The sequence below is a fragment of the Seriola dumerili genome, unplaced genomic scaffold, assembly GCF_002260705.1.
Source record: "Seriola dumerili isolate Sdu_G_001 unplaced genomic scaffold, Sdu_1.0 BDQW01000149.1, whole genome shotgun sequence".
In the NCBI taxonomy this organism is placed as follows: Eukaryota; Metazoa; Chordata; class Actinopteri; order Carangiformes; family Carangidae; genus Seriola; species Seriola dumerili.
The window spans coordinates 4430304-4455929 of record NW_019174404.1 but is presented as its reverse complement, the minus strand read 5'-3'; the positions used below and the strand labels follow the sequence as shown (position 1 = coordinate 4455929).

The 25626-nt window shown below is 44.2% G+C and overlaps 1 protein-coding gene across 1 annotated transcript in view; it reads left to right on the top strand.

Moving 5' to 3' along the window:
* The window catches only part of syne1 (spectrin repeat containing nuclear envelope protein 1), a 76855-nt gene that overhangs the window by 21468 nt on the left and 29761 nt on the right, over positions 1-25626 (top strand). The window contains exons 25-80 of the mRNA XM_022750757.1: positions 12-220; positions 721-829; positions 1010-1174; positions 1428-1595; positions 1700-1876; positions 3140-3280; positions 3382-3542; positions 3793-3943; positions 4525-4752; positions 4836-4934; positions 5137-5324; positions 5479-5602; positions 5709-5875; positions 6002-6155; positions 6288-6913; positions 7035-7214; positions 7365-7515; positions 7703-7861; positions 8371-8553; positions 8708-8809; positions 8931-9134; positions 9245-9452; positions 9692-9804; positions 9890-10095; positions 10179-10328; positions 10478-10769; positions 10863-11035; positions 11178-11487; positions 11806-11970; positions 12443-12799; positions 12934-13070; positions 13647-13824; positions 14013-14195; positions 14312-14455; positions 14981-15136; positions 15487-15651; positions 15743-15915; positions 16151-16304; positions 16547-16690; positions 17049-17213; positions 17375-17692; positions 17979-18134; positions 18373-18543; positions 18709-19035; positions 19136-19288; positions 19513-19680; positions 19844-20020; positions 20132-20278; positions 20377-20502; positions 20883-21059; positions 21330-21595; positions 21903-24063; positions 24224-24561; positions 24666-24810; positions 24912-25130; positions 25274-25542. Coding sequence (XP_022606478.1) covers positions 12-220; positions 721-829; positions 1010-1174; positions 1428-1595; positions 1700-1876; positions 3140-3280; positions 3382-3542; positions 3793-3943; positions 4525-4752; positions 4836-4934; positions 5137-5324; positions 5479-5602; positions 5709-5875; positions 6002-6155; positions 6288-6913; positions 7035-7214; positions 7365-7515; positions 7703-7861; positions 8371-8553; positions 8708-8809; positions 8931-9134; positions 9245-9452; positions 9692-9804; positions 9890-10095; positions 10179-10328; positions 10478-10769; positions 10863-11035; positions 11178-11487; positions 11806-11970; positions 12443-12799; positions 12934-13070; positions 13647-13824; positions 14013-14195; positions 14312-14455; positions 14981-15136; positions 15487-15651; positions 15743-15915; positions 16151-16304; positions 16547-16690; positions 17049-17213; positions 17375-17692; positions 17979-18134; positions 18373-18543; positions 18709-19035; positions 19136-19288; positions 19513-19680; positions 19844-20020; positions 20132-20278; positions 20377-20502; positions 20883-21059; positions 21330-21595; positions 21903-24063; positions 24224-24561; positions 24666-24810; positions 24912-25130; positions 25274-25542 — 12737 coding nt within the window. The remainder of the gene's footprint in view (positions 1-11; positions 221-720; positions 830-1009; positions 1175-1427; positions 1596-1699; positions 1877-3139; positions 3281-3381; positions 3543-3792; positions 3944-4524; positions 4753-4835; positions 4935-5136; positions 5325-5478; positions 5603-5708; positions 5876-6001; positions 6156-6287; positions 6914-7034; positions 7215-7364; positions 7516-7702; positions 7862-8370; positions 8554-8707; positions 8810-8930; positions 9135-9244; positions 9453-9691; positions 9805-9889; positions 10096-10178; positions 10329-10477; positions 10770-10862; positions 11036-11177; positions 11488-11805; positions 11971-12442; positions 12800-12933; positions 13071-13646; positions 13825-14012; positions 14196-14311; positions 14456-14980; positions 15137-15486; positions 15652-15742; positions 15916-16150; positions 16305-16546; positions 16691-17048; positions 17214-17374; positions 17693-17978; positions 18135-18372; positions 18544-18708; positions 19036-19135; positions 19289-19512; positions 19681-19843; positions 20021-20131; positions 20279-20376; positions 20503-20882; positions 21060-21329; positions 21596-21902; positions 24064-24223; positions 24562-24665; positions 24811-24911; positions 25131-25273; positions 25543-25626) is intronic.

Genomic DNA, 25626 nt, shown 5'->3' with positions numbered 1-25626 from the left:
CTTTATGTTAGGCCTTCTTTAGGGAAAAGGGCCCTCAGTCCATCTGTGAGAAAAGGCTGCAGCTGATGGAGGAACTTTGTCAAAAACTCCCTGAGGGTGACCCTGCTCACCAGACCCTGGAAATAGCAAGAAAGGACTTCTCTGAGGTCCAAGAGGAAATTGAGAACACCCATCAGAAGATATTACAGCACCCGGATAAATGGAAGGAGTACAACACAAGGTGCAGTAATCTGAAGAAGCTTCTTATCGTGGCGAAGTGCTCTTTCAGTGCTGCAGTGGTTGCACCGTTCATACAGCAGAAGAGTTTAACTGAAGGTCTACTGTTGTAGAATCGTTGCAGCGGCAGAAGAATGTGTTATGCATTCCCACGCAGTGTCGTGCATTCATTACATACCCAAAGTAATCACGTTAAAATTCTTCCATTCACTTGAGATACAGAGCGATAGTTGTCGTGAGGAGAAAGTTTTCCTTGCAGATTTCTTTAATAGATTACAAAATACAAAATGTGTCTCATTACTGTAAAGATGTTGTTCTTCCACACACTGCTGACCATGAAGTAGAACACATGAACTGATCCAGACAGTTGGGTTTATACGTATCCCATTTAGCCCTGAAGTTTGATTACATTTTTGGCTTACATTACATTAAAGCACTAGTGTTATTTATTCCTGACATCCCTCTGAGTTTGAAGTGAAATCTTTTATTCATGGTGTGAAACAGGTACGCTGAATTCTCCTGCTGGCTCATATCTAAAGAAAGCCAACTGAGGCTGCTGAGAAACCGAGCCAACGATCCCAGAAAATACAGCCAGGTGAAGGCTACCATCATGGTGAGTTTGTCCCTTACATACCCTCCACAGTCCCCTCCTCGCCTCCTCTACGATATGTCACTTGTGATGTGCTACTGTCGTGTCAGTGTCACCGCTGAGGAGATGAGACAACAAAAACACTTGGCGTCTGATGACTCGTCTCACCACACGGTGTGTATCACACTCTGTTGTTGTGTGCAGGAGCTTAGGAATGATGCAGAGCTACAGGAGGGGAATCTTGGCTGGCTGAAGGCCCGCATGGCCGGAATGATTGAAATCTGCGCTGACAGCGATGCCCAGAGGCAAGGAAGTGCACTGAGCAAGCTCTCTACTGATTTTAAGGGTCTTCTTGCTTCGCTCTTAGAGGTAGGTGAAACTTCCACTTGTTTTATTAAGGTGCCAGACACAATCCTGACAAAATATCCCCCTCCGTAAAATCTACAGTATGTAGTATGTAGTAGTACCTTATACAAAAATAGTACAACAATCTGTGATGTTTATTTATTCATTATTAGAGCACTTTCATTTATGGGTAAAATGCATATTTGTACTAAACTGATCTTCACACCCCTTCATCAGTTCATCATTTTTGTTATTGCGCTGTATTTTTATCCTCCAGGCTGAGAAGATGGTGCTGGCTGTGGGGGACTGTGTGCAGTTCAGGGAAGAAGTACAAACGACTCTGGATGATCTTGTTCACGGGCAGAAAGAGGCGCAGGCTGAGGTCACCAAAATACTGGACTGTCCAACTGTCAGAGAAGCTCAACAACTGCTACTTGTTCACCAGGTACTGTGCACAAAAAATAATCCGATTTTGTTATTTTAAGAGTTTGGTTTTAAGGATTAATTTAAAATTAAGTTAATCCTTAATTCCCCCCCCCCTTTCCACAGCAACTGCTGAAACGCCTGAAGCTTAAGAGGAAGGATGTCCAGCAGCTGATCACCAGAGGTCAGCAGCTCCAGGCCGAGGAAGGTCTGGGAGAAACTCTGCAGCAGGACCTGCAGAGTCTGGAAAACACACTCAGCAAAATGGAGCAGAATATGGATTCACAGGAGCAAAGCCTTGAGGTGAGCAGTGTTATGAATTTGTAGTGATTCAGGAAACTTGTGCTGGATTAAAGCACTGTCACTCTGAATAATAACATGCAAAAGTAAAGTTACAAAGTAGGAAGGTCGGTTTTGCTGCAGCCTCAGACTGTCGTTGTTATTGATCAGCCAATCACTGACAGACTCTGAGATGAATCCTGACACATCTCATCTCGTGATCAATTTAGTAATTGAATGTGGTCATTAATTGCTCCATTCTCTCGAGGGTACTGTTATGTCAATAAAGTGGAAGATTTTGTTCTGACATTAGCTGAAGCTGTGTTTATTTCACCTCTGCTATAGAACGCCGTCTCTAGTTTTGAAGTTTGTGATGTTTAGTCTTTGTGTGTGTATGTGCTTTTATGTTCAGTATCTGCTGTGTAATGGTTTTTACTATGTCTCTGTCTTGCTTGTATCTTTTAATGTGTAACATCAACGTTCCCAGGGACTGCGCCTTTTGGCCATCTCTGACACAATTACATCATATTGATGTTAATTAGTGTGTGTTGTCCCTTGTAAATAAATGAATAATGAAGCCAAGTTAAGTAAATTAAAGGGAAACAAACATTTTGTGGACAGAAAAGAGCCTGGTCAGGGCAAAGAGGAGAGGGCTTCCTGTTAACGCAGTGGGCTGTGCAGATGCAGCATTTGTGGAAAATGTCCTGAATAGAGGATAGAGAGGTCTGATTGATGTTTTCTGCTGGAGGGACCTGCTTTCTGAGGCAGCACAGCCCCTTTAGAAGATAGTGATGCAGTGAGTCATGCTCTTGGTGGTGCTTTTATAGAAGGGTGGGGGTGGGAGTCTTGACATGAACACTTTGTTGGGCTTTTCTGTGCCATTGAGGATGCATTAAAGATCTAGGTATGAGATCCTCAGTAAGGTGCACACCAATGAACTTCATGTTCCCAGCTCTTTCATTAGCAGAATTGCTGATATCCAGTAGGGTGAAGTGCTTGCAGAATATTCGCTGTGCTGCTTCTGTCAGTATGCTGACTCATCCCCCCTGATGATAAAGCCAAAGACAGAAGTGTCATCTATAGACATAATGGTTTGTTAGTACAGTCGTGTGTCAGCGTGCTCTTCTGGTCGTGATGTTGATCTGGGATTCCTGCCATTAGGTTATAATTCTTTTCTCACTGTGACCTTTACACTGAATTCAAGGACTAGTGAGAATGGGAAGTGCTGTATAAATGAAATCGATTTTCCTTTCGACATCACTGATCTAAACATTGTCATCCATCCAGGTCACACTGGCAGCCTGGCAGGAGTTTGACAGCCAGCAGGAAGCAGTGCATGAGTTTGTCAACAAGGCCCGCTCAACAATGGAGAGAGACCTGAACTTCAGCAGTCCAGAGAGCCTGGCTGTTGAGCTTGACCAGGCTAGAGTAAGCGACACATATCCTGTGCTTTAATCTTGACGTTTAACTAATGGTATTTATTATAGCTAGATGGAGAGTATTACCAATATTCTTTATTTTGTAAACAGGTGTTGTTGAAGCAGTGTGAAGCAGAGGCCTCGCATATGAACACGTTGCTGAAGAGAGCGACAGAAATTCAGCTCGGTCCCAAAAACAAGACTCTGCTTTTACAGCAAGCTCGTTCCCTCAGTGAGCAAGTGGACACAGTGGAGGCTGGGCTCAAAAAAGAGTAAGATGATGGATTAGATTATATTTTCTTGTGCTAAATAATGTTTGAGGAGACATCAGATAGTATTTGCACGTACTTAATGGTTTTTGCAAGGGACATGTACAGAGTAACACGGGAATATTTGAGAGTCAGTTCAGAATATTTTTGTGCGATGAATTACACGATCTCAAGAACTAAGATGTAGTGAAATGCTGAGGTTTATTTGCAGCTATTACTTTGCCAATTTAAAATGTCTCCTCTTGTGCTCCAGTGTCAAGACTCTGGAGGAAATGAAAACTCAGTGGGACCAGTTCGGAGCTGGTTTTGAAACCTTTTCCTTGTGGATATCTGAAAAGGAAAAGCAGCTGGATGTACTGAAATCTTCTACCTTGAATCTTGAGCAACAGATCAACACAGTAAAGGTAAAGTGCTGTGTACTGTGAAGCTCACAACCCTCTTATGTCCAAACAGTAATCTTTTCCCAGAAAGCATCAACCGCAAAAACCACTCTACACTGCCGTTAAAATCAATAAGGCCTTCTTAAGGAGCAATTGGTGTTGGGCAAGACACAGGCCTTCTCTGCCCAAGCGCTGACACACTGTCTGTTTTTCCGACACCTGCTTTAAACCTCTATCATCAACACAAGGAGATGAGGAACTGTCTGCTTTCCTTTTTCTTAGACATAGCGGTTTCAGTGCTCACAGCCTGCCGTGTTATTTGGACGTTTTTTTCAGAAAGCTGTACGAAAGCTTTATTCAGTTAAACATACACCATGAATGTGTTTTATTTTATTGTTGTAGTGATTTAAATGGCATCTGCTGAATGGAATCTCTGAGTTGCACTGTGAGTAATGTAGGCGCCACGTTTTCGACAGCAGCCTACAAGGCTGTTACAGGCACCACAATTCATTAGTGTTTCACCTACACTGGACAGTTATAAAAGACTGGGTGATTATCTCAGGCTTGTTTTGTTAATTGTTTTGCATCCATATGTGCATGTCCAGACCGTTGGCACAGAGCTTCAAGGACGAGCCGAGGTCCTTTCTCAGCTGGAGGCAGATTCCCAGGCGCTGGCCCAGTTTGTGTCTTCGGGGGAGGCAGCTCGCATTAAGGCTCGTCTGACCCAAATCGGCAGGTACTGGGAGGAGCTGAGGGAGAGTGTACAGCAGCTTGATGGACAGCTGGAGGAAAGCTCCTCTCACCAGCAGAAGTTTAAAACAAGCCTCGAGACTGTAAGTAAAGCTGAGTGATAACGATACAGTAACGTAATCAGGAAAGATATGATCATACATTTGTGATCTTTATTGTCTCCTAGGTGCAAGCATCTCTCGATGAGCTACATACGAAACTGGAACATCCTATCAAATCCTGCACCTCCTCATCAGAGACCTACAAAGCTCTTCAGAACCACATGGTATTCAGTTGTCTCTTCTTTTCTCTGCACTTCGTACTGAGCAATTGTTTTCTTTGCTGCTTTGATTAAAAAAAAAATATTCATATCAATGGTACTTGAAATTGAAGTGCAAAGCAGTGCCGGTTGATCCTTCCTGTGCAAGTCTTCCAGCTCTCAGGTCATGCTGTGTGGGTCACTGTCCTTTACGGTTAATGTTCCCCAGGACGTCTGTCAGGGTCTTGAAAGGCTGAAGGGAACCTTGCTGTCCCTGTCAGCTGGTGCTCGCAGACTCAGTGACAAAGAGCAAGCCGAGAGGACTGTGACAGAGCTGAACTCCAGCTATGACCAAAACATACAGGAGGCAAAGGACAAGCAGAGCACTTTGGAGAACCTGCTTTCCCTTTGGCAAAAGTAAGAGCTGTTGAACAGACAGGACACATCCCAGGATTTTAATAGCATAAGAATAATGAATAATGAATGTACCCTCCACTTTGACTGTGAAAATGGAAGCATAAATCAGATTTTTACTCCTTGAGATACCAGTGTTTCTATTGATGTGTTTCAGGTATGAGAAACAGCGTTCAAACTTTGTTTCCTGCTTGGAGAGGAGTGAGTCTGCATCCAAACTGGAGAGTCAGTGTCTGTCAGCTGATAAAGCCAAACTCCGCACAGAGCTACAAGATTTGCAGGTACAAATCTCTTCTTCTACTAAACGCATCTAAAACCAAGTCCTGACCCTAAAAGAAATGGTAAATTAATACATAACATACATAAAAAATAAAAATTTCCCTTCAGGCCTTGCACTCTGAAGTCCAGTACCTGGAGCCGGCTCATGCTGAGCTAGTGTCTCTGGGAAACTCATTGTATGTGACTGCACCTGAAGAGAGAGTGAGGCAGCTGAAAGACGAGCTGGAGACTCTGCAGAAGAGATTGCACGTTCAAAATGAAATCCTGCCTCAAAGGTACAGATAGATAGTTGAACTGGAAATAAAAGTTTTTCATTGTAATTTTCTTCACAAAATCCATTTTTATAATCATCTAAGTACTAAGATTGATTTGACTCACTATGCTGCCGTTTTGTCCCACAGAATCAAAGATCTTCAGAACCACCTCTCCCTGGTGGAGCAGTTTGACCAGGCCCTGCTTAAATTCTCCCAATGGAGTGAGGCCATGCTCTCAAATGTGCACTCAGCTTCTCAAGTCAACATTAGCAACCTGCAGTCTGCCGCCACACAAGTAAAGGTAAGATTTATTGCTATCCATTTGTGCATGTGGAATGCTGCTTTTCACCAGGACCATATAAAGACAGTGAGCAGATGAATAGCAACTTGCTTAAGAGCAACACCTGATCCCCTGTCGCTTGCTTTTTGACAGGAGACCCAGGCGGCCCTGCAGAAGCAGTCCAGTGTGAGACAGAGCTTGGAGCAGCAGGCCGAGAAGCTCTGTCAGTTCTGTGAGCCTGGTGATGCACAGCTCCTCCGCAGCAGAGCAGACAGCTGTTTGCAGCCCTACATAGAGGCCCAGCACATAGCTGAGCTCCAGTTAGAGTGTCTGGAAAGGCTTGAGGCTTTTCTGCAGACCCACAGTGTGGCTGCAGGGGTGTTGCGGGGTCTGAGACAGACTGTGGAGAGTGCAGGGAGCTGGGATCGTGGAAGAGTAGAGGAGCTGCAGCAGGAACTGGCCACTATTGTCCCAGACATTACCCATCTTGAGACCCTGGCCGTCAATCTGGACAGTAGTCTCTGCAAAAGCCATCTCCACATCGGTGCTGAAGAGGGGTCTCGTAAGTCATGTCGTATGCTGGCTGATTCACTCAGTGCTGAGCTGGATACAGTGAGGAACCTACTTGGTACTAAGCAGAGTGAGGCGGAGGCCCTAGGGGCTCTGTGGACCTCATTTAGACAACGGAAAGAACAGCTGCTCAAAGCTGTGGAGGACATTGAAGAAAAAGCAGATCACCAGAGCTTCAAAGAGCCGAGCCTGCATGCTCTGCAACAGAGGTAAAGCAATATAAGGTCAATGATATCAATGATAATATTACCATTTTGCACTATTAACAAACACCCATGAGTGGATACGAGAATGCGGACGACAGCATCATATTATCCCTTTGTTTGTCAGGCTGAGGTTCTTTAATCAGCTGGAGGATGAACTACAGTCTCACCAGCATGAGGAGCAGTGGCTGAGGGACAAGGGCAACCAGCTGGCCCAGAGAGATGCGGAGCTGGCCGGGGAGGTGCTGAGGGAAATCAGTCTGCTGGAGACCACGTGGGAGGACACCAAGAAGCTCATCACAGAGAGGTGCGGGGACGGGAAAGAGTTTTTCATCCCAACTCCAAAGAAGTTTTTAAGAAAAAATGCATTTTCTCTTTTATCCACTTAATTGTTTCTTTTACTGTTTGTTTACATATAAGCTTGTATGGGTAATATAGATCGCTCTTCTTTTGACAGACAGGAGCAGTGCAATGTTCTTGTTGAGCTCATGAGAGAATACCAAATCCTGAAAACCTCCATCAGCAGCGTAATTGAGAGCACTGAGCCTCTGGTTGACATAAGCTCTGTTCTGAAAGACCACGAGGAAACCAAGAGGTCACTAACCAAGGTCCGAATAAATGTCAAAATATTTTTTATCAAGGTCTTGTTAAGCTTAGTAAAATAGAAATCTTTGAGGATGTGATCTCTCTTTGTTAAATTTAATCTATTCATGACACAAATCCTAAAAAAGAAAAAAGCTTTATGACTGGTTATCAGATTGCTTAAATGTTTCGCCGTGTTTGCTCCATTTCTAGCATGAGGCGGTGAAGACAGAGATGGCGGTCAAGCAACATGACCTGGACCAGTTTTCCAGCAAAGGAAAACAACTAGTGATTGAACTGAAGAAGATCCCCGACTGTGACTCTGAAATGATGAAGAAGGATATGGAGACACTAGTGGATCAGTGGCTGGACGTGAGTCTGACTACAATCCTGATGTGTTGATGTGATGTGTGTGACAACAATAGAGTTTCTACACAGAAACAAGCTATTTTAGGTTTCGCCTACATTGACATTACTTCTAAGTGGGGTCAATTCATTTTTGGTTTTGGTTTTATAATGAGATTTCTTCACAAGCAGGAAATCCTTTTACAATAGTCTGTTGAAAGTTTTACGGACATTCTCTTTGCTTCACATCCTCAAACCATATGTGATAAAACTGTTGGTCTCAGGTACACATGATCACACTTATGTCCACACACACAGTATTGTCCTGTGTGGTCAGAGACATGAAGGTTTGTGCCACAATTCTCAGCCACAAAAGATTCACTGTGAAGTTAAAATATCTTAATTGCCACGTACAATTAGTATACATGAAATGGTCAAGAAACATTTTGTTTGTACTCTGATATAAAACATAAAAGCTCTGTTCAATACTTACAACACAGAGTAAACATGTGTGGCTTATTGAATCCACTCCCCAGGTGTCTGAGAAAATAGATGACAACATTGATCGCCTGAACCAGAGTGTAGCTCTGTGGGATGATGTGCGTAAAATCAGCGAGGACATCGAGAGCTGGACAAGCAGCTGTGTGATTGAACTAAATGAAAGCCTCAACAACCTCAACAACAGTCAGAAGGTGTCGGAAAGGCTCTCTACCTTACAGGTATGGTTTCTGATGTCACAGTAAAAGAGGGTAATGGTTTGTTTAGATGTGGTTTTTTACACAGGACAATGCAAATATTAAATCTTGCAGAATACCAAACAAAGCCACTCAGAAGGGTGTAATACATGCTTTTTCTCTTTTAATACATCCACAGGCAGAAATGGGCGAGAAGGAACAGAAACTTGAAGCCCTGCAGAGCAGAGTCTCAGAGCTGAAGAAGTGTAGTCAAAGTCAAGAGACTCCTGCTAAATTACAGGTATTAAATATGATAATAATCGTATCTATTTTGTTTTTTTTCCCCACAGAAGAAGTAGGGCTCCCTTCTCCATATACATACTGTATGTGTCACCCACAAACTTTAATTCTTCTTGCTTCAGGTGCTGGAGAATGACCTGCGTAAGAAGATCAGCACTGTTCAGAAGCTCCATGAGCAGGCCAGGGGAAACCTCATGGACTTCAGTTTCCAAAGGAAACAGCTGGAGGATTACATCTCACAGATGTCTGCATGGCTGAAAAGTATGGAGGATTCCCTGGTTTCTTCTCCCACTGGATCAGATCCTGAGGACATCTGCAGAGTGAAGGTACAGTGTTGATCTTAATCCTAAGCAACCCTTCTTTTCCTATAAATATCAGAGATGAGAATGTGAGGAAGCGAATCAACTACTAATCAATTTTTTACATATACTCGAAGGACCTTCAGAAAGAGCTGCAAAATCAGCAGGGAAGCATTGACTCTACCAGGGAGAGCCTCAACACCCTGTGTAGAAAATATCCCTCTGAAGAGCTGGCTGGTCTGGGTTCAGCACTCACTGATCTCATCAAGACCTATGAGTCTGCGAACCAGCTGTCTGCCAGGACACTCGCGTCACTGCAGAACTGTCTTCAGCAGCAGTTCAATGGTAAGAAATCTGAAAAACATCTGAGGGAAATGTGTAGTTTTACTAAGTGGCCGCTTGATGTGGTGGCTTACATGCCGCACTATTGTAATACTAAGTAAATGTATACATTCTGCAATACATTACACAACTAGCAGCCTATTCCTTTTCCTATCCGAGGGAAGGCATGTATGTGTGAGTTTAAACTTGACTCTGTTTTAGTCTCCACCAGATATTCATTTTCTTTTCCCTTTGCTCCTCAGACCTAGTTCAGGAGTTCCATCGCTGGCTTTCCGAACAGAGGGAGATAGTGAAAGAATGCTCTGACCGATCTGGAGACACTCAAATTGTTGAACGCAAACTACAGAAACTAAAGGTAAAGCTAGGTCCTAATTCAGAAAATATCACACATGCCAGGAGCTACGAGTACAAAGCTAAAAGTGATTTGGATTATCTGTCAGGGCGCCATGGATCGTGTGGAGGAGGGTGAGGTCCGTCTCACACAGGTCTGTGAAGAAGGAGAGAAGCTCCTACTCCATCTTCCCAAAGCCAGTGCCGGGCAGGTCCAGCAGCACCTTTCCTCCATCCAGCAGGACTGGGACAGCTTTGTGGAGCAGTGCAGACAGAACCAACAGATCCTGGAGGACAGCGCATCCCTCATGAAAGGGTAAGAGACTTACATGAACCGGTTCTGTAAAGCACATTGCAAACCCCTCTATTTATGAATATGCCATTCGAAATTCCTTATAGGTTCGAGGGTCGCCTCAAGAAGCTCAGGTGGTGGTTGGAACATATGGAAAAGAGGATGACCACGGATCTGTTGGAAGCCAGTCAGCGTGGTCCTGAAAAGGCTGTGCTTGAGCAAGTGGAGGAATATCAGCAGGAAGTGCTCAAAGAAAGGTGCCTCTACTCTGTGTTTCTACTAATAAAACAAGATAGGCTTCTAATGTCTTTGTAGCATCTGACAGTATTCCTAAAAGGATCCCTAATTATTGTTCCAATTCATTCATCAAAGAACATATTAAAACATTTTACTTCTTTCCATTTAGGGACTCATTTGAGCGTTTATGCCAGGAGGGCCAGGCGCTAAATGAAGGTGGGCGAGGCGACGGTAGTGAGACGAGGGTGTCAGCTCAGCTGCAGTCACAGCACCAGGCCTTGCTGAGGCGTGTGAGAGAACGGCTGCGCAGCTGCCAGCTCACTTTACAGGAGCAACAGGCCTTTGAAGAGACACTGCAGACTACCTGGACCTGGCTTAACGGAGTCCAGGAGCGCCTGGCTTCACTCAACAGCACAGTTGGCAATAAAGAGACTCTGGAGAAAAGGCTGGGTCTTGTACAGGTCAGTGAATAATGCCCTGATCAAAGAGAACATACTACTTTGGAGTCCATGTTTTTTTCTATTTGCTGTAAAACTGTTTTCCTCTGTGTGTAGGATATCCTGCTAATGAAAGGCGAAGGTGAAGTGAAGCTCAACATGACAGTGGGAAAAGGAGAACAGGTCCTGAAGCACAACAGAATGGAGGGGCAGGAGGCCATTTGTTCACAGCTACAGAGCCTGAAGGATGCCTGGGCCAATATGTTGATGACTTCAATGAGTTGCCACAGGTAGGAAATGTGTCCTCTTTTATTCTTTCAGGGAGAACTGTCAGATCGAAGGCTGATAACAGTGTCACCGTAGTTCATAACCCAGAGTAACATGCATTGTGCTGTTCTACCTTGCTTAATAACATTTTATCGTTGCTCATAGTCGTCTGGAGTGGACCGTGGCCCAGTGGACCAGCTTTCAGGAGAACAAGAGCCAGCTGCAGCAGTGGATGGAGTCAGTGGAGCAGGAGGTTGGGATGACTCTGCCTCAGCAGCCTGGCCTCAAAGAGAAATCCGCTTTGCTTGAGCGACTCAGAGCCATCCTGGCCGACGTGGACGCTCACGCAGGAGCGCTGTCACGCCTAACAGACAAAGCCGTGGAGATGCATGAAAAAACTGGCGACCAGACCTTTGGACCAGAGTCGAGGGCAGAGCTCAATGCACATTTTGCTGATATCTCAGCTGTTGTCAAGGTGATCTAGATACATGCATTGGTTAATAGTATTTGCAAATACCTGCCAAACCTTAGATGAATAATTTAGGAAAACTGGGTCAGCAAAAAAGAAGGTGTGGATATGGGAACATTAAAGAACACTCTCACAGAGCAAACACTTAGCATCATGGGACCCTTTTCTTACAAGCTGATCTAAGTTTCCAAATTGTGTCTGAGAAGCTGGTTATATCATGCAAGTTTGGCCACTAGTACATTAGTATCTTAGATGGACATTTAGCTGTTTTACACAGTACCGTACACAGTAGTCGATGTTTACATTGTCTTTTTATCCCCAAAGGGTAAAGTGCAGTCCATGCAAAACATTGTGTCTGAGCATGAGCAGTATCTTGATGCTGTGAGAGACTTCAACGACTGGCTGATCTCAGCAAAAGAGGAACTCCAGCGCTGGTCGGACCTGTCAGGAAACTCACTCTCTATTAAAAGAAAACTCTCCAAAGTGCAGGTGAGAAACTCAAAAATGTTGTACTACCTGATGAGAGATGTCTGACCTTCAGTGTGTTTTCTGTCATATCTACTCTGGGACTTCTCCCATCCCAGCTTTAGCCTCAATACCTCCACATTGAGTCACCTGGGAGACATTGTTAGTAGGTGTTTGAACCAGTTTAGCTGGATCCTCTCAGTGGAGTAGTAGCTTGACTCTGAGATGAGATTCTAGGATAACTGAGCTCCTCTCCGTGTAGGAAAGACTGAGCATTAATGTCCAGTCATTTTTACCACTTGTGACGACAGATTTATATTTTATTATTCCCTTTAATATGATCGAAGACCTCAGCATACCTGAGAAGACTCCTGTTAGGCCCTTTTGGCCCTGGGGAAAACTGTATTTAAAATTACATGCTTTAAAGATAGCACTTCTCTAAACTTATAACTAGTACTTTTTTAAGTTGACAGAGGTGATAAATTTCTCTTCTCAGGAGTTGCTTGACTCTAAGCAGCGAGGCAGAGAGAGGCTGAATCGGGTTCAAAGATGTGGGGCAGTGGCGAGAGATCACACTGGCTCGGGGGGCTATGAGGCTATGGAGCGAGAGGAAGCAGCCTTATTGTCATCATGGGAACAGTGGGAACGTGGAGCGCTACAGACACGGGCCAGTCTGGAGACGGCCCTCTCCCAGATAGCCAGCTCTGAACAAGAGTTCAGCAGCTTGTCAGCACAGCTCGAGCACGACCTGCAGGATTTCAACCGTAAGCTACACAACTGGCGTCTTCGTTTGGCCCATGCAGAGGACAAAAAGGATGGAGAGGAGGCTGTTAAGCGGTGGCAGATAGCAAAGGTAGGTCTTGGCTTAATGCAGTCCTAATAGTAAGCCACCTTTAATACGAAACAAGCAACAATAGCGGTAGTTTACGAGAACATATAAAATACTTTTGGTTGTTCATCACTTCATGATATCTGTTTTCCATCCAGGACATGTTAGAGGAACTTGTCAAAGCTGAGCCCATGTCTGATAGTCTAAAGACGCAACTCAACGATCTGTGCCGGTTCTCCAGAGACATGGGCACACAGTCTGAGAGAGTGTCTGCTCTTATTAAAGAATACAACAGGTGAGAAAATGAATGAATATAGCAGATAATAGTCCTGGTTCTTCAAGGTAAACTGTCACTACATTTAGCGTTTAGATATTTTATGTCTAATTTATAAGATATATTAGATATTTTAGATGTTTTCCAGATCATTACACAGGATTTGTTGTAGAAGTATTGATCAGGAGTGACTTGTACAGTTCATTGCAATGCAGTGTAATAGCCCTACAATGAATGACTAATGATTAAGGCTGCAACGTCCACAGTGTAATTGTGTATTTTTGAATTGCATTGAACATTTCATACCACTACATTCACATATCTGGAGGAGCAAACATATTAGAAACACTTTACAGTAAGCTACAGCTTAATACAACAAACCACAGACTGCAAGCTACAACGACAAGTTACCATATAACTGAACCGACACCTCTCTAACACACTGTCACCAAAAATGTAACATTTCACAAGGTTTTTTTTTTTTTTTTTTCAAAGTAAAAGCATTTCTGTTTTCAGTTTTCTGTCACACACAGAAAAAAAGAATGGATCTCTAAATTGATTAACAATTATACATGTTACTTTTATACTTGTTTCTAGTCTGAGTCTCCAAGCGTCCAGGGAGTGCCAGAGCAAAGAGAAGCTGCTGGAACAAGGTTTCCGCTCCGCCTTCAGAGAGTTCCAGCAGTGGTTGGTCAATGCCAAAATCAACACAGCCAAGTGTTTTGATGTACCTCAAAATCTCAACGAGGCCTCATCGAGCTTGCAGAAGATTCAGGTACAGCACTCAGAGACCTCATGCTGTCGGAAAAATTGATTTGATTACCACTTAACACTTCAGTACCGTGTCTCTTTTTTTTAACCTTATACATAATGTAACTGTAACTAAATAACCCAAAATTGCAAGATTAAGAGTTTTACTGTGTGCTCGACTTGTCATCTCATCTCTTCTGTCTCTCCTCTCAGGAGTTTCTAAGTGACAGAGACCAAGGTCAGTCAAAGCTGAATGCTGTGGTTGCAAACGGTGAGCTCATCTCCACTATCGTAGGTAAAGACAAAGTCGATGCAGTTCGGGCAAAAATGAACACTGCCAGAGAGGACTGGAAAAATATGATGTCTAACCTGCACAACAGAGAAGCAAGTCTACAAGTAAGCATCTAAACATCTGGGCCATCTTTCATGTCATTCCCACAGTAAAAACCTGCAGTGTATTAATACATCTGAAGCCAAGGAAACATCTCATCAGTGTCTTTTGTTTGTTTCAGAACCTTTTGTCTCAGATGAAGGATTTTGAGGCAAGTGCCGAGCCCCTCCAGGAGTGTCTGAATGTCACCGAGCTGGCTGTACAGGAGAGCAGCACGAGGCTTCATGACCTCACAGCCAAGAAGTTGGAGCTTCACAAGCTACAGGTACCAATGTCCAAAATCCACCGAGCTTGGAACGCCCCTCATGCTCAAGTGCAACAACCACTCAGTGCTCGAGTGCCAACCTGACTACCCCTGTCATGTGCAGAAGCTCACCATTCCACCTACTGTACATTACAGTGTTTTAACGTAGCTATTATTTGCCTAGGAAGAACTGCCAAGAGCTTATGCTAACTGCCAGTAGCTTGCTTTTTGAATTCATTCCATCTTTCTGCTCCTCTTTGCTATTTTCACATCTTCTTAAGTGTCTGTCATAGAAATTAATTCTCACTTTATTCATAAAAGGCATTTTAAATGTGTTTAAAACTATCTACCAGCTGTTTCCAGAGGCCTTGATTGCACGTCTTGACCACCGAGAGCTTTAACAGTAACACTGGCCAAACATCTCATTCTCTTTTCTTTTTGCCATGTTGCCATCTCTAACCCCCTCAGTCTGTGTCCGGAGTTAACTGTCTTATATCTGTGTGTCAGCTTGCATGCCTCTTTGATAACCTGCTTGTGCTCTTCCAGTCTGTGCTTGAGGAATTAGCCTCTCACGAGGTTCAGCTGAACAGGCTGAAAGAGAAGGCCCAGCTGCTGTGGGATGAACACGCGGCCGGCAAGGGTTTTGTGCACCGTGTCTCGCAACTCTCTGCTCAGTACCTAGCTTTAACCAACCTGACCAAGGTACAGTAATGCCTTCCAATCTACCTGTGCACTGGGGCTTTTCTAGGGGTAGAGCTGGAGAGGAGACAGAGGCACTAGACTGGATCGAGCTCTGATTTAAGTTATTTTTACAGATGATAAACAGAGAAGGTACTAACACACCATAATTAAAAACTAATTTCTTTCTTTTGTTACTATAAGTCTTATACACAGGATATACAAGTTTGTTTCCTTTATGCCTGTTGTACTAAATCTTTATTAGTCATTCAAGAATCTGCATGTGCAATTACCAGGTTGAGCCTAGTGTGAATTAAATCTCTAAAACTCATAGTGATAATATTCTGACTGTGTCCTGCTTTGTAATTCTGCAGGAGAAGGCGTCTCGGATCGATCGAATAGTCACCGAGCACCAGCTTTTCTCCCAAGGGTTAAAGGAGCTTCAGAACTGGGTGGCCGATACGAGCCACATGCTGCAGACTTACTGCACCCCCACTGCCGACAAAAACGTTCTTGATAGCAGGATGATCAAGCTGGAGGTATACAGAGTCGCTGGTAGTTTTCAAGGAGTTATCACAGTAAATTCCCAATATAGCATTGTAATAAATACACGTGTGATTGTTGCACCAGGCCTTGCTGACCGCTCGGCAGGAGAAGGAGATCCAGCTGAAGATGCTGATCACAAGAGGAGAGTCAGTTCAGAGAAACACCTCAGCTGAGGGAGTGCCTGCAGTCCAAAAACAAATACAGGAGCTAAAAGATTCCTGGGATGCTCTACTCTCTGCTTCTATTCAGTGCAAAAGGTTTGTTCTCTGCCACAAGTAACAACACCTAAAAATGTGTTTCTAGCACCCTTTTGGTAGCTTCATAGCAACAGCATTGTTGACAAAAAAAAAATCCCAAACTGTTAATTATAAAAAGTGTGAAGTGCACGCAGTGTGTAAGCGCTGCAGCTGCTTCTGTTTTGTATTGCAACTATTGCTACAACTACTTTACCGTTGTCTGACTTTGTCGCACTGCACTCTTTAAAACTGACAGTCAGCTGGAGGGTTCCCTGTCTCAGTGGACCAGCTATCAGGAGGATGTACGACAGTTTGTGGCGTGGGTTGAGCGTGTGGAGGAGAGTCTTGACCCCACGGATAAACAGTGCCCAGAGATGAGAGACAAAACTGCAAATCTGAGCAAAGCCAAGGTACTGCAATTTTCTGTCATGCTGTAAGACTTGTATATGAGTTAGTGAATTACCTTACCACTCTAATAGTTGTTTAAATACAGAATATATTTGAATTTAAACCCTAAATTCTTACAAGTAATGAAAATGAGTAGTGAAAGTTTTTAAAATCTTCCAGCAAAGAGCCATTTAACCACAATAGATATCAATGAATTAATGCACAGTTGATGGATAATGTTACTCAACCTTTCCTGTTGTTTCAGTTGCTGTATGAAGAAGTGCTGAGCCACAACACCCTGCTGGACACCATCACTGCAAAGAGTGCCAGTATTGCTGAGAACTATGTTGCTCAGCTGGAGCTCCAAGATCTGCAAGAGCGCTATAACACCATCAAAGACAATGCCATGGTAACGAGCAGCAGAAGTGCACAACGCTAGGCAGTGAATCCTATTTAAAATGCATTTTGGCTTCAGTACTGTGATACAGTTCACTTTTCTGTTGCTCTTTCAAAAGAATTATACATGTACAAACCTGTGACAGGATAATTTAATGGCATCATAAAGCTATGGTTTATTGTCATTTAATAAGGCTCATTCTTACGTTTAAACACAATTTGATATGATAAGTGAGATTCATCAACAGAATATTCATTAAAAAGTATCACACAGTTAGAGTGTGAAAAGTGAAAGTACCAAAGCAGGAGCCACATAAACAAAAGACAATTAGCTCTTAGATTACGACTGATTATCCTCACTGTGTTCTCAGAGGGCAGTAGGCAAAGCAGAGGAACTAGTAAAAGCCCACCAGGAGTATCAGCGGGGTCTCCATGCGTTTGAGGACTGGCTGGAACAGGAACAAGAGAAGCTCGCCTGCTACACCCAGCTGGAGGGCGATGTTGATATGCTGGAGGAGACTCTCCAAAAGCTGCAGGTGTGGAAATGATCAGTGTGGAAATATTGTTGTAAATAATACTGACATTTAATTATATTACTGTTACTACTACACAGCCTGAAATGTTATTCCACATAAGTAATATGTTTTCTAAAAGTTTAGAGAGCTCAAAGTGGTCAACCACATCTGTGTCACTACAGGAACTACAGCTGCGCTGTACGGAGGGCCAGGCTTTGTTAAACACTCTACTGGTCAGTCGAGAACTGGTCGTTCCCTGGGGACTGCCTCAGATAGAGGATAGAGCGCTGGAGACCCTGCAGCAGGAGTGGAGGTTGTACCAGGCCCGGCTGGCCGACACACGGGCTCAGCTCAACAGTGCTCTGGCCAAACTGCGACAGATGGAGCAGAAGTTCCAGCGTCTCGACAGCTGGTTAAAGGGCATGGAGACCAAAGCACAACTGCGTAGCCATCGGCGGTCTGACCGCGCCACTAAAGATGCTCAACTCCAGCTAATAAAGGTTAGCGTAGTGTGCACACAGGGTGTGCATGTGAAAATAATTTTTACCCTTGTGCAAAACTGCATAATTATGTATAGTTTTCAATGCTGTTTCAGTTGCTGGATAATTTCCTCACAAGTGACAGAACACTTTTAGTGCAGAGCAGGTCACTGCAGTTCCCGCAGTTTACAAGAGCCTTGCAGCAAATTCATTTCCAATGGAATCAATGTAACTTCCTGACACTTTCCAGTGAAATGAAAAATGAAGCTAATTGCCCCAACATCACTAATGATCCTTCTTTTATCAGAGCTGGCAGGAGGAAGTGCTGGTTTATCAAGAGGAGATGGAGGGCCTCAGTCTTTTGGCTCAGCAGGTTCTGGATGAAACCCATATTAGCAGTCGGATCAGTACCAGAGCCACTCAGATCACAGCCCGCTACCACGCTCTGCTTCTGCATTTACTGGTAACATCTTCTTGAACACAGCACACAGTATCACAGTAACACATAATGTTAATGTTATATATATATATATATATATATTATATATATATATATATATATATACTTGAATACATGCTTGTTGATAGGTTTGTCCTGGTTGCTTTAAACTTTTACTTTACTTTTAGTTTTAAAATCTTTCTGTAAATCTGTATTTTGACATGATCCTAACATTGTTTCATCCTCCGCCTTTGTGTTGCAGGAGACGATCAAACAGCTGCAGGAGGAGGTGTCCTGCATTGAAGAGGCTCAGTGTGTCTTCAGAACCTTCTCAGACTGGCTCAGCAAAGCCCAGAATAACTTCAGCACTGTGGCTATAAGTATCGATGTAGTGGACCGATTTGCCATGGAGAGAAAGATGAAGAAACTAGAGGTACACTCGCTGACATAGAGAACATGCCTTTTGTGTGTTATTGTCTGCTCTGTAAAGACCATTCATAAGCATTAGACCTTCAACATGTCATCAGTGGAAATGCCAGCAACATTGCACTAATAAAAGAAGCAACAGCATGATAATCCAAGCCCATGTACCTTTCAGGCTCTTCAGGGTGACATGGAGCAGGGTCACACTTACCTGAAGGCAATGAGGGAGAAGACAGAGCGAGCCATGGCATTCTTGGAGGAACCCGAGGCAGATCAGCTAAAGGAGGAGGTGGAGACCCGTCTCTTCCAACTGGAGGAGTTGATGGCGGCTCTGCGCACAGAGCACAGCTCCCTCGAGAAATGTATCTCACTCTCCAAAGACTTTATGGATAAATACAAGGCCCAGAACCAGTGGGTGACGGAGACCAAGAACCTTTTAGCATCAAGTGTAGAGCCTAAAGCTGAACTCTACCAGAAGAAGGCTCAGCTAGCAAAGTACAAGGTAACTAAATATTGGTTCATGTTTTTAGAAACCGTGAAAATAGAACAAGACAACTAAATAATTTTAACTGCATTATTCTGCTCCGCCTTCATGCATGCAGACCATCCAGCAGACAGTGCAATCGCATGAGTCAGCAGTGAAATCTGTCATCGAGAAAGGAGAGGCCCTGCTCGACACAGTCCACGACCCTACAATAAGTGACAATATGAAAAACCTGCAGGCTGACTACCAAGACCTCTGCTTGGCCGCTAAGGTATGCGTACTGTTAGACTGTTTCTGCTGAGATGTAGTCTGGAGAGTTGGTCTTGGATAGAGGGTCCGAGTTAAGTCCAAAAATGTCATTCCTACTATTATGTTGTTATATTACATAATGGTAGCAATTCAGGATTTCTGTTTGAAATTGATGTACCAGTATATATTGTTTTGTTGTCATACAAATATGAACGTGACTGAGATTTGCTTTGTGTTGTGTTTCAGACACAGGTCCAGAATCTTGTGGAGTGGGTGAAGGAGCACGAGGATTACAACAGTGAGTTGCAAGAGGTGGAGAAGTGGCTGTTGCAGATGTCCAGTAGACTGGTCACCTCTGACTCCATGCAGACCAGCAGTATGGAGATGGCCACTCAGCAACTTGCCCGACACAAGGTGCCCAACCGTGTCACTGTCCTGCAAATATTCACAGTTGTTACTGTAATGTTAGTTATATTGCAGTGTATATTATTACATTACATGAAAATAATTTTACATTTCATGGATTACGTTTCGTGATCTGCATTTGTACCTGCAACACCTGATTGTTCTCTTTCAGGCAATAATGGAGGAGATAGCCAGTTTTGAGGAGCGTCTCAGCAGCTTGCAGCAGAAAGGAGAAGGTCTTGTTGCCAGCTGTACAGACCAAGTTCAAGCTAAGATCAGTCAACAAGTCCAGGCTCACCAGCAGGGAACCAGAGACAGCTACTCCGCCATTTGCAGCACTGCTCAACGTGTGAGTAATATATATTTAACTAACTATAAAGCCTTTCCATTTGATCAACCTGCCTTTTTATTTTAAGATGTAAAGATAGTGAAGGTAAGATTACCTCACCTTGTCGAACAGGTGTACCAGAGTCTAGACCGGGAGCTGCAGAAACACGTTAGCCATCAGGACACTCTCCAGCAGAGTCAGACCTGGCTCTCCACAGTGCAGGAGGAGCTCCAGCTCAATGATCAGGGACCATCTGGACTGCAGGAGGCACTCAAGCAGGTAATTGACACACTCTTGGAACGCAGTGATAGCATCAGTGCGCTTAAAGTTATTTTTGTATAATTTATTTAGAATGATTTACTTGTGCATATACACAGGTGAAGCACTACAGGGCCCTTCAGGAGCAGGCCAGTACTTACCTGGACTTGGTGTGTTCTGTGTGTGACCTGTCTGATGATGCTGTGAGAGTGACAGCTGCCAAGGTCCAGCAGGTCAAACTCACGGTCAGTTATTTCTCCTTATCACTGTACAACATAAAATACACATTTTATTAATCTAGGATGATTAGTGTATTAGTAATAATGACTCACAAACTGATTTAAAATACAAAAAAAAACAAAACAGGAAATTTCTTTGATGGTATGTTGATTCATTACACCCACTGACAAGGTTTCATGAAATACTGTGTGCTGACAACACAGTGTAATGAATGGCATGGATATAAGGCATATTATGGCCAGTGCCCTACAAATACTCCTTCATCACTCAGTCAGAAAATGCATACAAGCAGCATGACATCCACTGTGATTGCAACTGCTCTGTATCTAGGAATATATAATCCTGCAAATATTCGATGCAAGAAGGTGTAAATGTCTTTTTACAGATTGAGGAAAGGATGTCCAGTGCTCAGGAGCTTTCAGAGGGCTGGAGAGAGATCAAGGAACAGAAACAAGATCTAACCAGCCTGTTCCAGGACATGGAGCAGCAGCTCCTCAGTCTCTCCAGAAGGCCTGCAGAGCTGGAGACCAAGATAGCTCAAAACATGCTGTCACAAGCCAAGGTAGGGAACAGTGTCACTACCACTGTTATGGGGAACAGTTTTTTTTATCATCCTCGTCAAACCTCTTTTTCTTTTGGGTATTTATTAAAAGCTACATATAACATATGTCTTTGTGCCTAGTACTGTAAGTCTAAACATGACTCTGTTGGTGATTTCGTTTTTACCATCTAATCCAACATTTTGGCTTCAGTTGTGTGGGGATTAAAGAGAGATCTGCTTACTATTTGGGTGTATTTAGGGTCACCATCCAATATATTGCTTGTCACACAGGAATGCAGCCAGCAACTGCAATCTAAACAGAGTATCCTGACCAAGATGACCGAGACTGTGAGCAGATTGACTGGTGGCCAGGACTCCCCAGAACATGCAGAGCTTGACCGCCTGAGCCATTCCTGGCTCGACCTCTGCCATCAGGCCAACAAGCTGCAGGGCCAGAGGGAGGAGGACCTGCAGAGGTCTAAAGAATACCATGACTGTATCTCTGCAGTGGAGGCACTGTTCGAACAGGTCTCCAAAGAGTGGGACAATCTGGCCAGGTGTGTTTGTGCATAAATTGCATTTTTCCGTCACATACTGCTGCGTCTTCATTCCACTCTCCTGACAAGACTAAAGCCAAAAAAAGGCTGCAAAAAGATGCCAGTTGTGCTTTCTCTCACAATCTCTTTTTCCATTTCTATACATTATTTTGTAAGGAAAAAATGTATGTATGTAAGATTTCAGGGATTATGAGAAGGAGACCTCAGGAAGGCCAATTATGACCATCACTGTTGGGAAATGATTGAATAATGATTGCACAGGTTTCATGCAACATTTGTATAATTACTTGTTTATGTTTTGTAACAGAACGGATGCTGAAAGTTCATCTCAGCACTTGGAGGCTTTACGGAAACTTGCGGTAACCCTGGAAGAACAAAAAGGCACTCTTGAGGACCTTAAAGATCAGAAACAGAAAGTCATCCAACATTTGAACCTGGATGACAAGGAGCTGGTAAAAGAGCAAATCAGCCACTTTGAGCAGAGATGGTCTCAAATGCAAAACCTAATTGAGAGGAAAATCCAGGACTCAGTGGTGACGCTAGAAGATATGAGCCAAGTAGAGGCCCGTCTGAGAGAGGCTCGGGACTGGGCAGAGGAGCAGCAGCCCGCCCTGTCCGAGGCCATGAAAATGAGTCCACCCCCTGAGCTGGCTCAGAGCTTCCTGTTTGACCACCTGAGCATTTGCAGTGAGTTGGAGGCCAAGCAGCTCTTGCTGGCCCAGGCCATGGCCGATGCTGACAGGGTGCTGGCCCGTCTGGGCCTCAGTGAACGGCAGCGTTTGCAACAGCTGATTTCTGCCACCCAATCTGAAGTGGAATCTTTGAGCGTGAAAGTGGTGCAGCGCAGAAAACACCTCAGCAAGGCTTTCACAGAGAGGACGCAGTTCCTGATGGCTGTTAACCAGTCAATTTCCTGGGTCCAGCAGAATGAGAAGAAGGCCCAGGCAGAGGAGTACATTGCCTTGTTACCTGATGACCTGGCCAAGCAGGTAAGAACATGCAGGAACATCCAAAGCAGTCTCAAAGCCTATCAGAGTGAGCTGACCTCCTTGTGGTCTCAGGGGAGGGATCTGATGAGAGATGCCAGCGAGGAAGAAAGGAATGAGATTCTCACAAAGTTACAGGAGTTACAAAACATCTTTGACAAAACCTTACATAGATGTGGCCAGAAACTGCAGGAGCTCGAAAAGGTATTAGTTTCCAGAAAGTATTTCAAGACCGATCTAGAGAAAATATGCCAATGGTTGAAACAAGCTGATATAGTCACCTTTCCTGAAATCAATCTCATGGTTGGAGACGCTGAATTGGAAGCACAACTACTGAAGTATCAACTGATAGTTGAGCAAGCAATTGAATATGAGAACCTCCTCCTAATTGTACAAAGAGCTGGCCAGGAAATATTGCCCACTCTGAATGAAGTCGACCACTGCTATTTAGATGAAAAACTCAACACCCTCCCCCACCAATATAACAGCATATTAGCACTAGCCAAAGAGAAACAGGAGAAAATCCAGCAGGCTATTCTTACAAGGAACGAGTACACCTCTTTCATAGATGTCACTCATAAAGCACTTAAAGAGCTCGAAGAACAGTTCAACAATCTTGGCACACAACCTGTAGGGCTGCAGACAGAAGAAGTTGTCAGTTTGCAGAGTGATTACAAAGCCATTCAGGCAGATCTGAGCAACCTTGGTCTAGCTGTGAGTGAACTGAACCAGAAGAAAGAGGGATTTCGGAGCACTGGTCAGCCTTGGCGCACAGAGGAAATGACCCAGCTTGTGAGCCTGTACAACGGCCTGAAGAGGTTGGTTGAACAGAAAGTAGAGCATCTGGATGAAACCTTGGAGACATTTGAGGACCGCAAGGCGATGGCCATGCAGGTCGACTCTCAGTTAAAGGCCACAAAGGAGCAGCTGGTTAAAGTCAACGCAGAGACCCAGTCGGCTGAGGAGAGGCTGAAGAACTACCATGCTCTAGCAGGGAGTCTCCAGAGTGCCAACTCTCACTTGTCAAGGCTCATGGAGCAGATGGACACTCTTGCCCCCCGTGTGGACCATGCGGCCCATGACGCCTCTAAAGACCAAGTGGTTCTGTGGCAAGAGGAGCTACGGTCTTTGCAGGCTGCAGTAGGGGAGCTGATAGAAGAGTGTGAGAACAGGTTTGTTCAAAGTAAAGACTTTGAGACAGAGATGAAGAGGACTCTGGACTGGCTGCAGCAGGTCAGGGATGAACTGGGCTGTGCTGTGATCGTGGACGTGAGGGTGGAGAAGGTGCAGGAGGAGATCAGGAAGCAGCAAATCATGCAGGAGGAAGTGCAGTCCAGGCTGAGAATTGTGGCCGCTCTCAGTAGCAGGGAGAAACAGGAGTATAACAGTGCCAATGAGCTTGTCCCGGCCCATGTAGATACAAACCTGGAAGAAATGGCAAAGCTTCAGGCCGATGTCCAAAAAGCACTGAGCTCAAAACAGGTGAGGCAACATTACATTCTCTAAATTATACATTCATTTAATGCTGTTTGTTATAGTTACCGTAATGCCTGAATACACTTTTTTATACCTAAATAAATGAGCTCAATAGGCTGTTATAGTTTTTTTCTCAATTGTTAATTTTGTGTGAATTTGTGTGAAGATTACTCTGGAGGAAGCTCTGGGGTTGTGTCAGAAGTACCACTTCAGGATGCAATCGGCCTGTGAATGGCTGGAGGACGCCGTGTCCTTCCTGCAGCAAGCTAGCCTTGGTGTGGATGTGGAGAACTACGAGGAGTGTCTCCGGCAGCAAGGGGACATCGTGGCCACGGAGCAGGAGTTCCTCAGCCACCTGGAGGAGCTGCATGGCCTGCTGCCCCAGCTGGAGAACCTGGTCAACCCCACAGCTAAAGAGCAGCTCCGTTTGAGCGTGGAGTCGGCAAAGCAGAGAGGCGTGGAGGTCCGAGATCAGCTCCAGTGTCACCAGGATGTCCTTCATAGGTAGTGAGAATGAAAGAGTGGTGCTGCACATTTAATATACAGTGATTACATAGTAATTTTGTTGATAATTTTGTTAATCCTCCAATATAATTTGTCTTTCTTAGCTGTGTGGCTCAGTGGAAGTCATACCAGGAGGCGAGGCAGACTGTCATTGAGATTATGAATGAAGCTGAAAAGAAGCTGACAGAATTTTCCACTGCAAAGGCAGCCACAAGCCAAGAGGCTGAAGATAAGCTGTGCAGTCATCGGGTATGAGAGGCCGAAAAAAGTATTTTTCTTCTTCTTCAAAAAAAGGGTGGTGCATCTGTGAAGGTTATGCACGTTTCTTTACTTGTATCTTATTTTTTCAGTCGCTTGTATCACTGGTGAATGGCTTCCAAGAGAAGCTGAGTGGTTTAGAGGAGCAAGCCGCTCAGCTGGAGCTGGTGGGGAGTGATGCCAGCAAGGCCACCATCAGTCGCTCAATGACCACTGTGTGGCAGCGCTGGACTCGACTACGCAGTGTGGCACGGGGACAGGAGAGAGTACTCGAGGACACGGCACAGGAATGGAGGACTTTTAGGGAGAAGGTATACAGGCAAACTATATGGAAAGAAAATATGCAGTTTATAATGATGGGATTATTATTATTTATATAATATTATGTTATTATGTGAAAATACACAGCTCAAATACACTAATTGTTCTCTAAATTATATATATTTTTTTATAGATGGTGAAGGTGAGAGCAGTGTCTGATGAGCTCCAGAGCCGTTTCCCTGACAGTGCCGTGGAGAAGGCCTCCAAAGCCACCCTGCAGTCGCTGCTAGACCAGCACGACCTGCTGAGCCAAGACTTAGAGAGAGAGCTCTCCTCTCTTACACTGCTCCGCCAGTACGCCCTCAGCCTATTGCACGATGTGGAAGTGCCTTCACCCACAAATGACCAGGATGAGCTGCCCAGCCTGAAGGAGATCAGAGCTGTGCAAGACCAAATGGAAAGGTAGTGGGAAAAAATGAACCTGTTGTTCACCTACATAAAGAAAACATTCAGATGTATCCACTGTATTATTTAAAAGTTGTATTA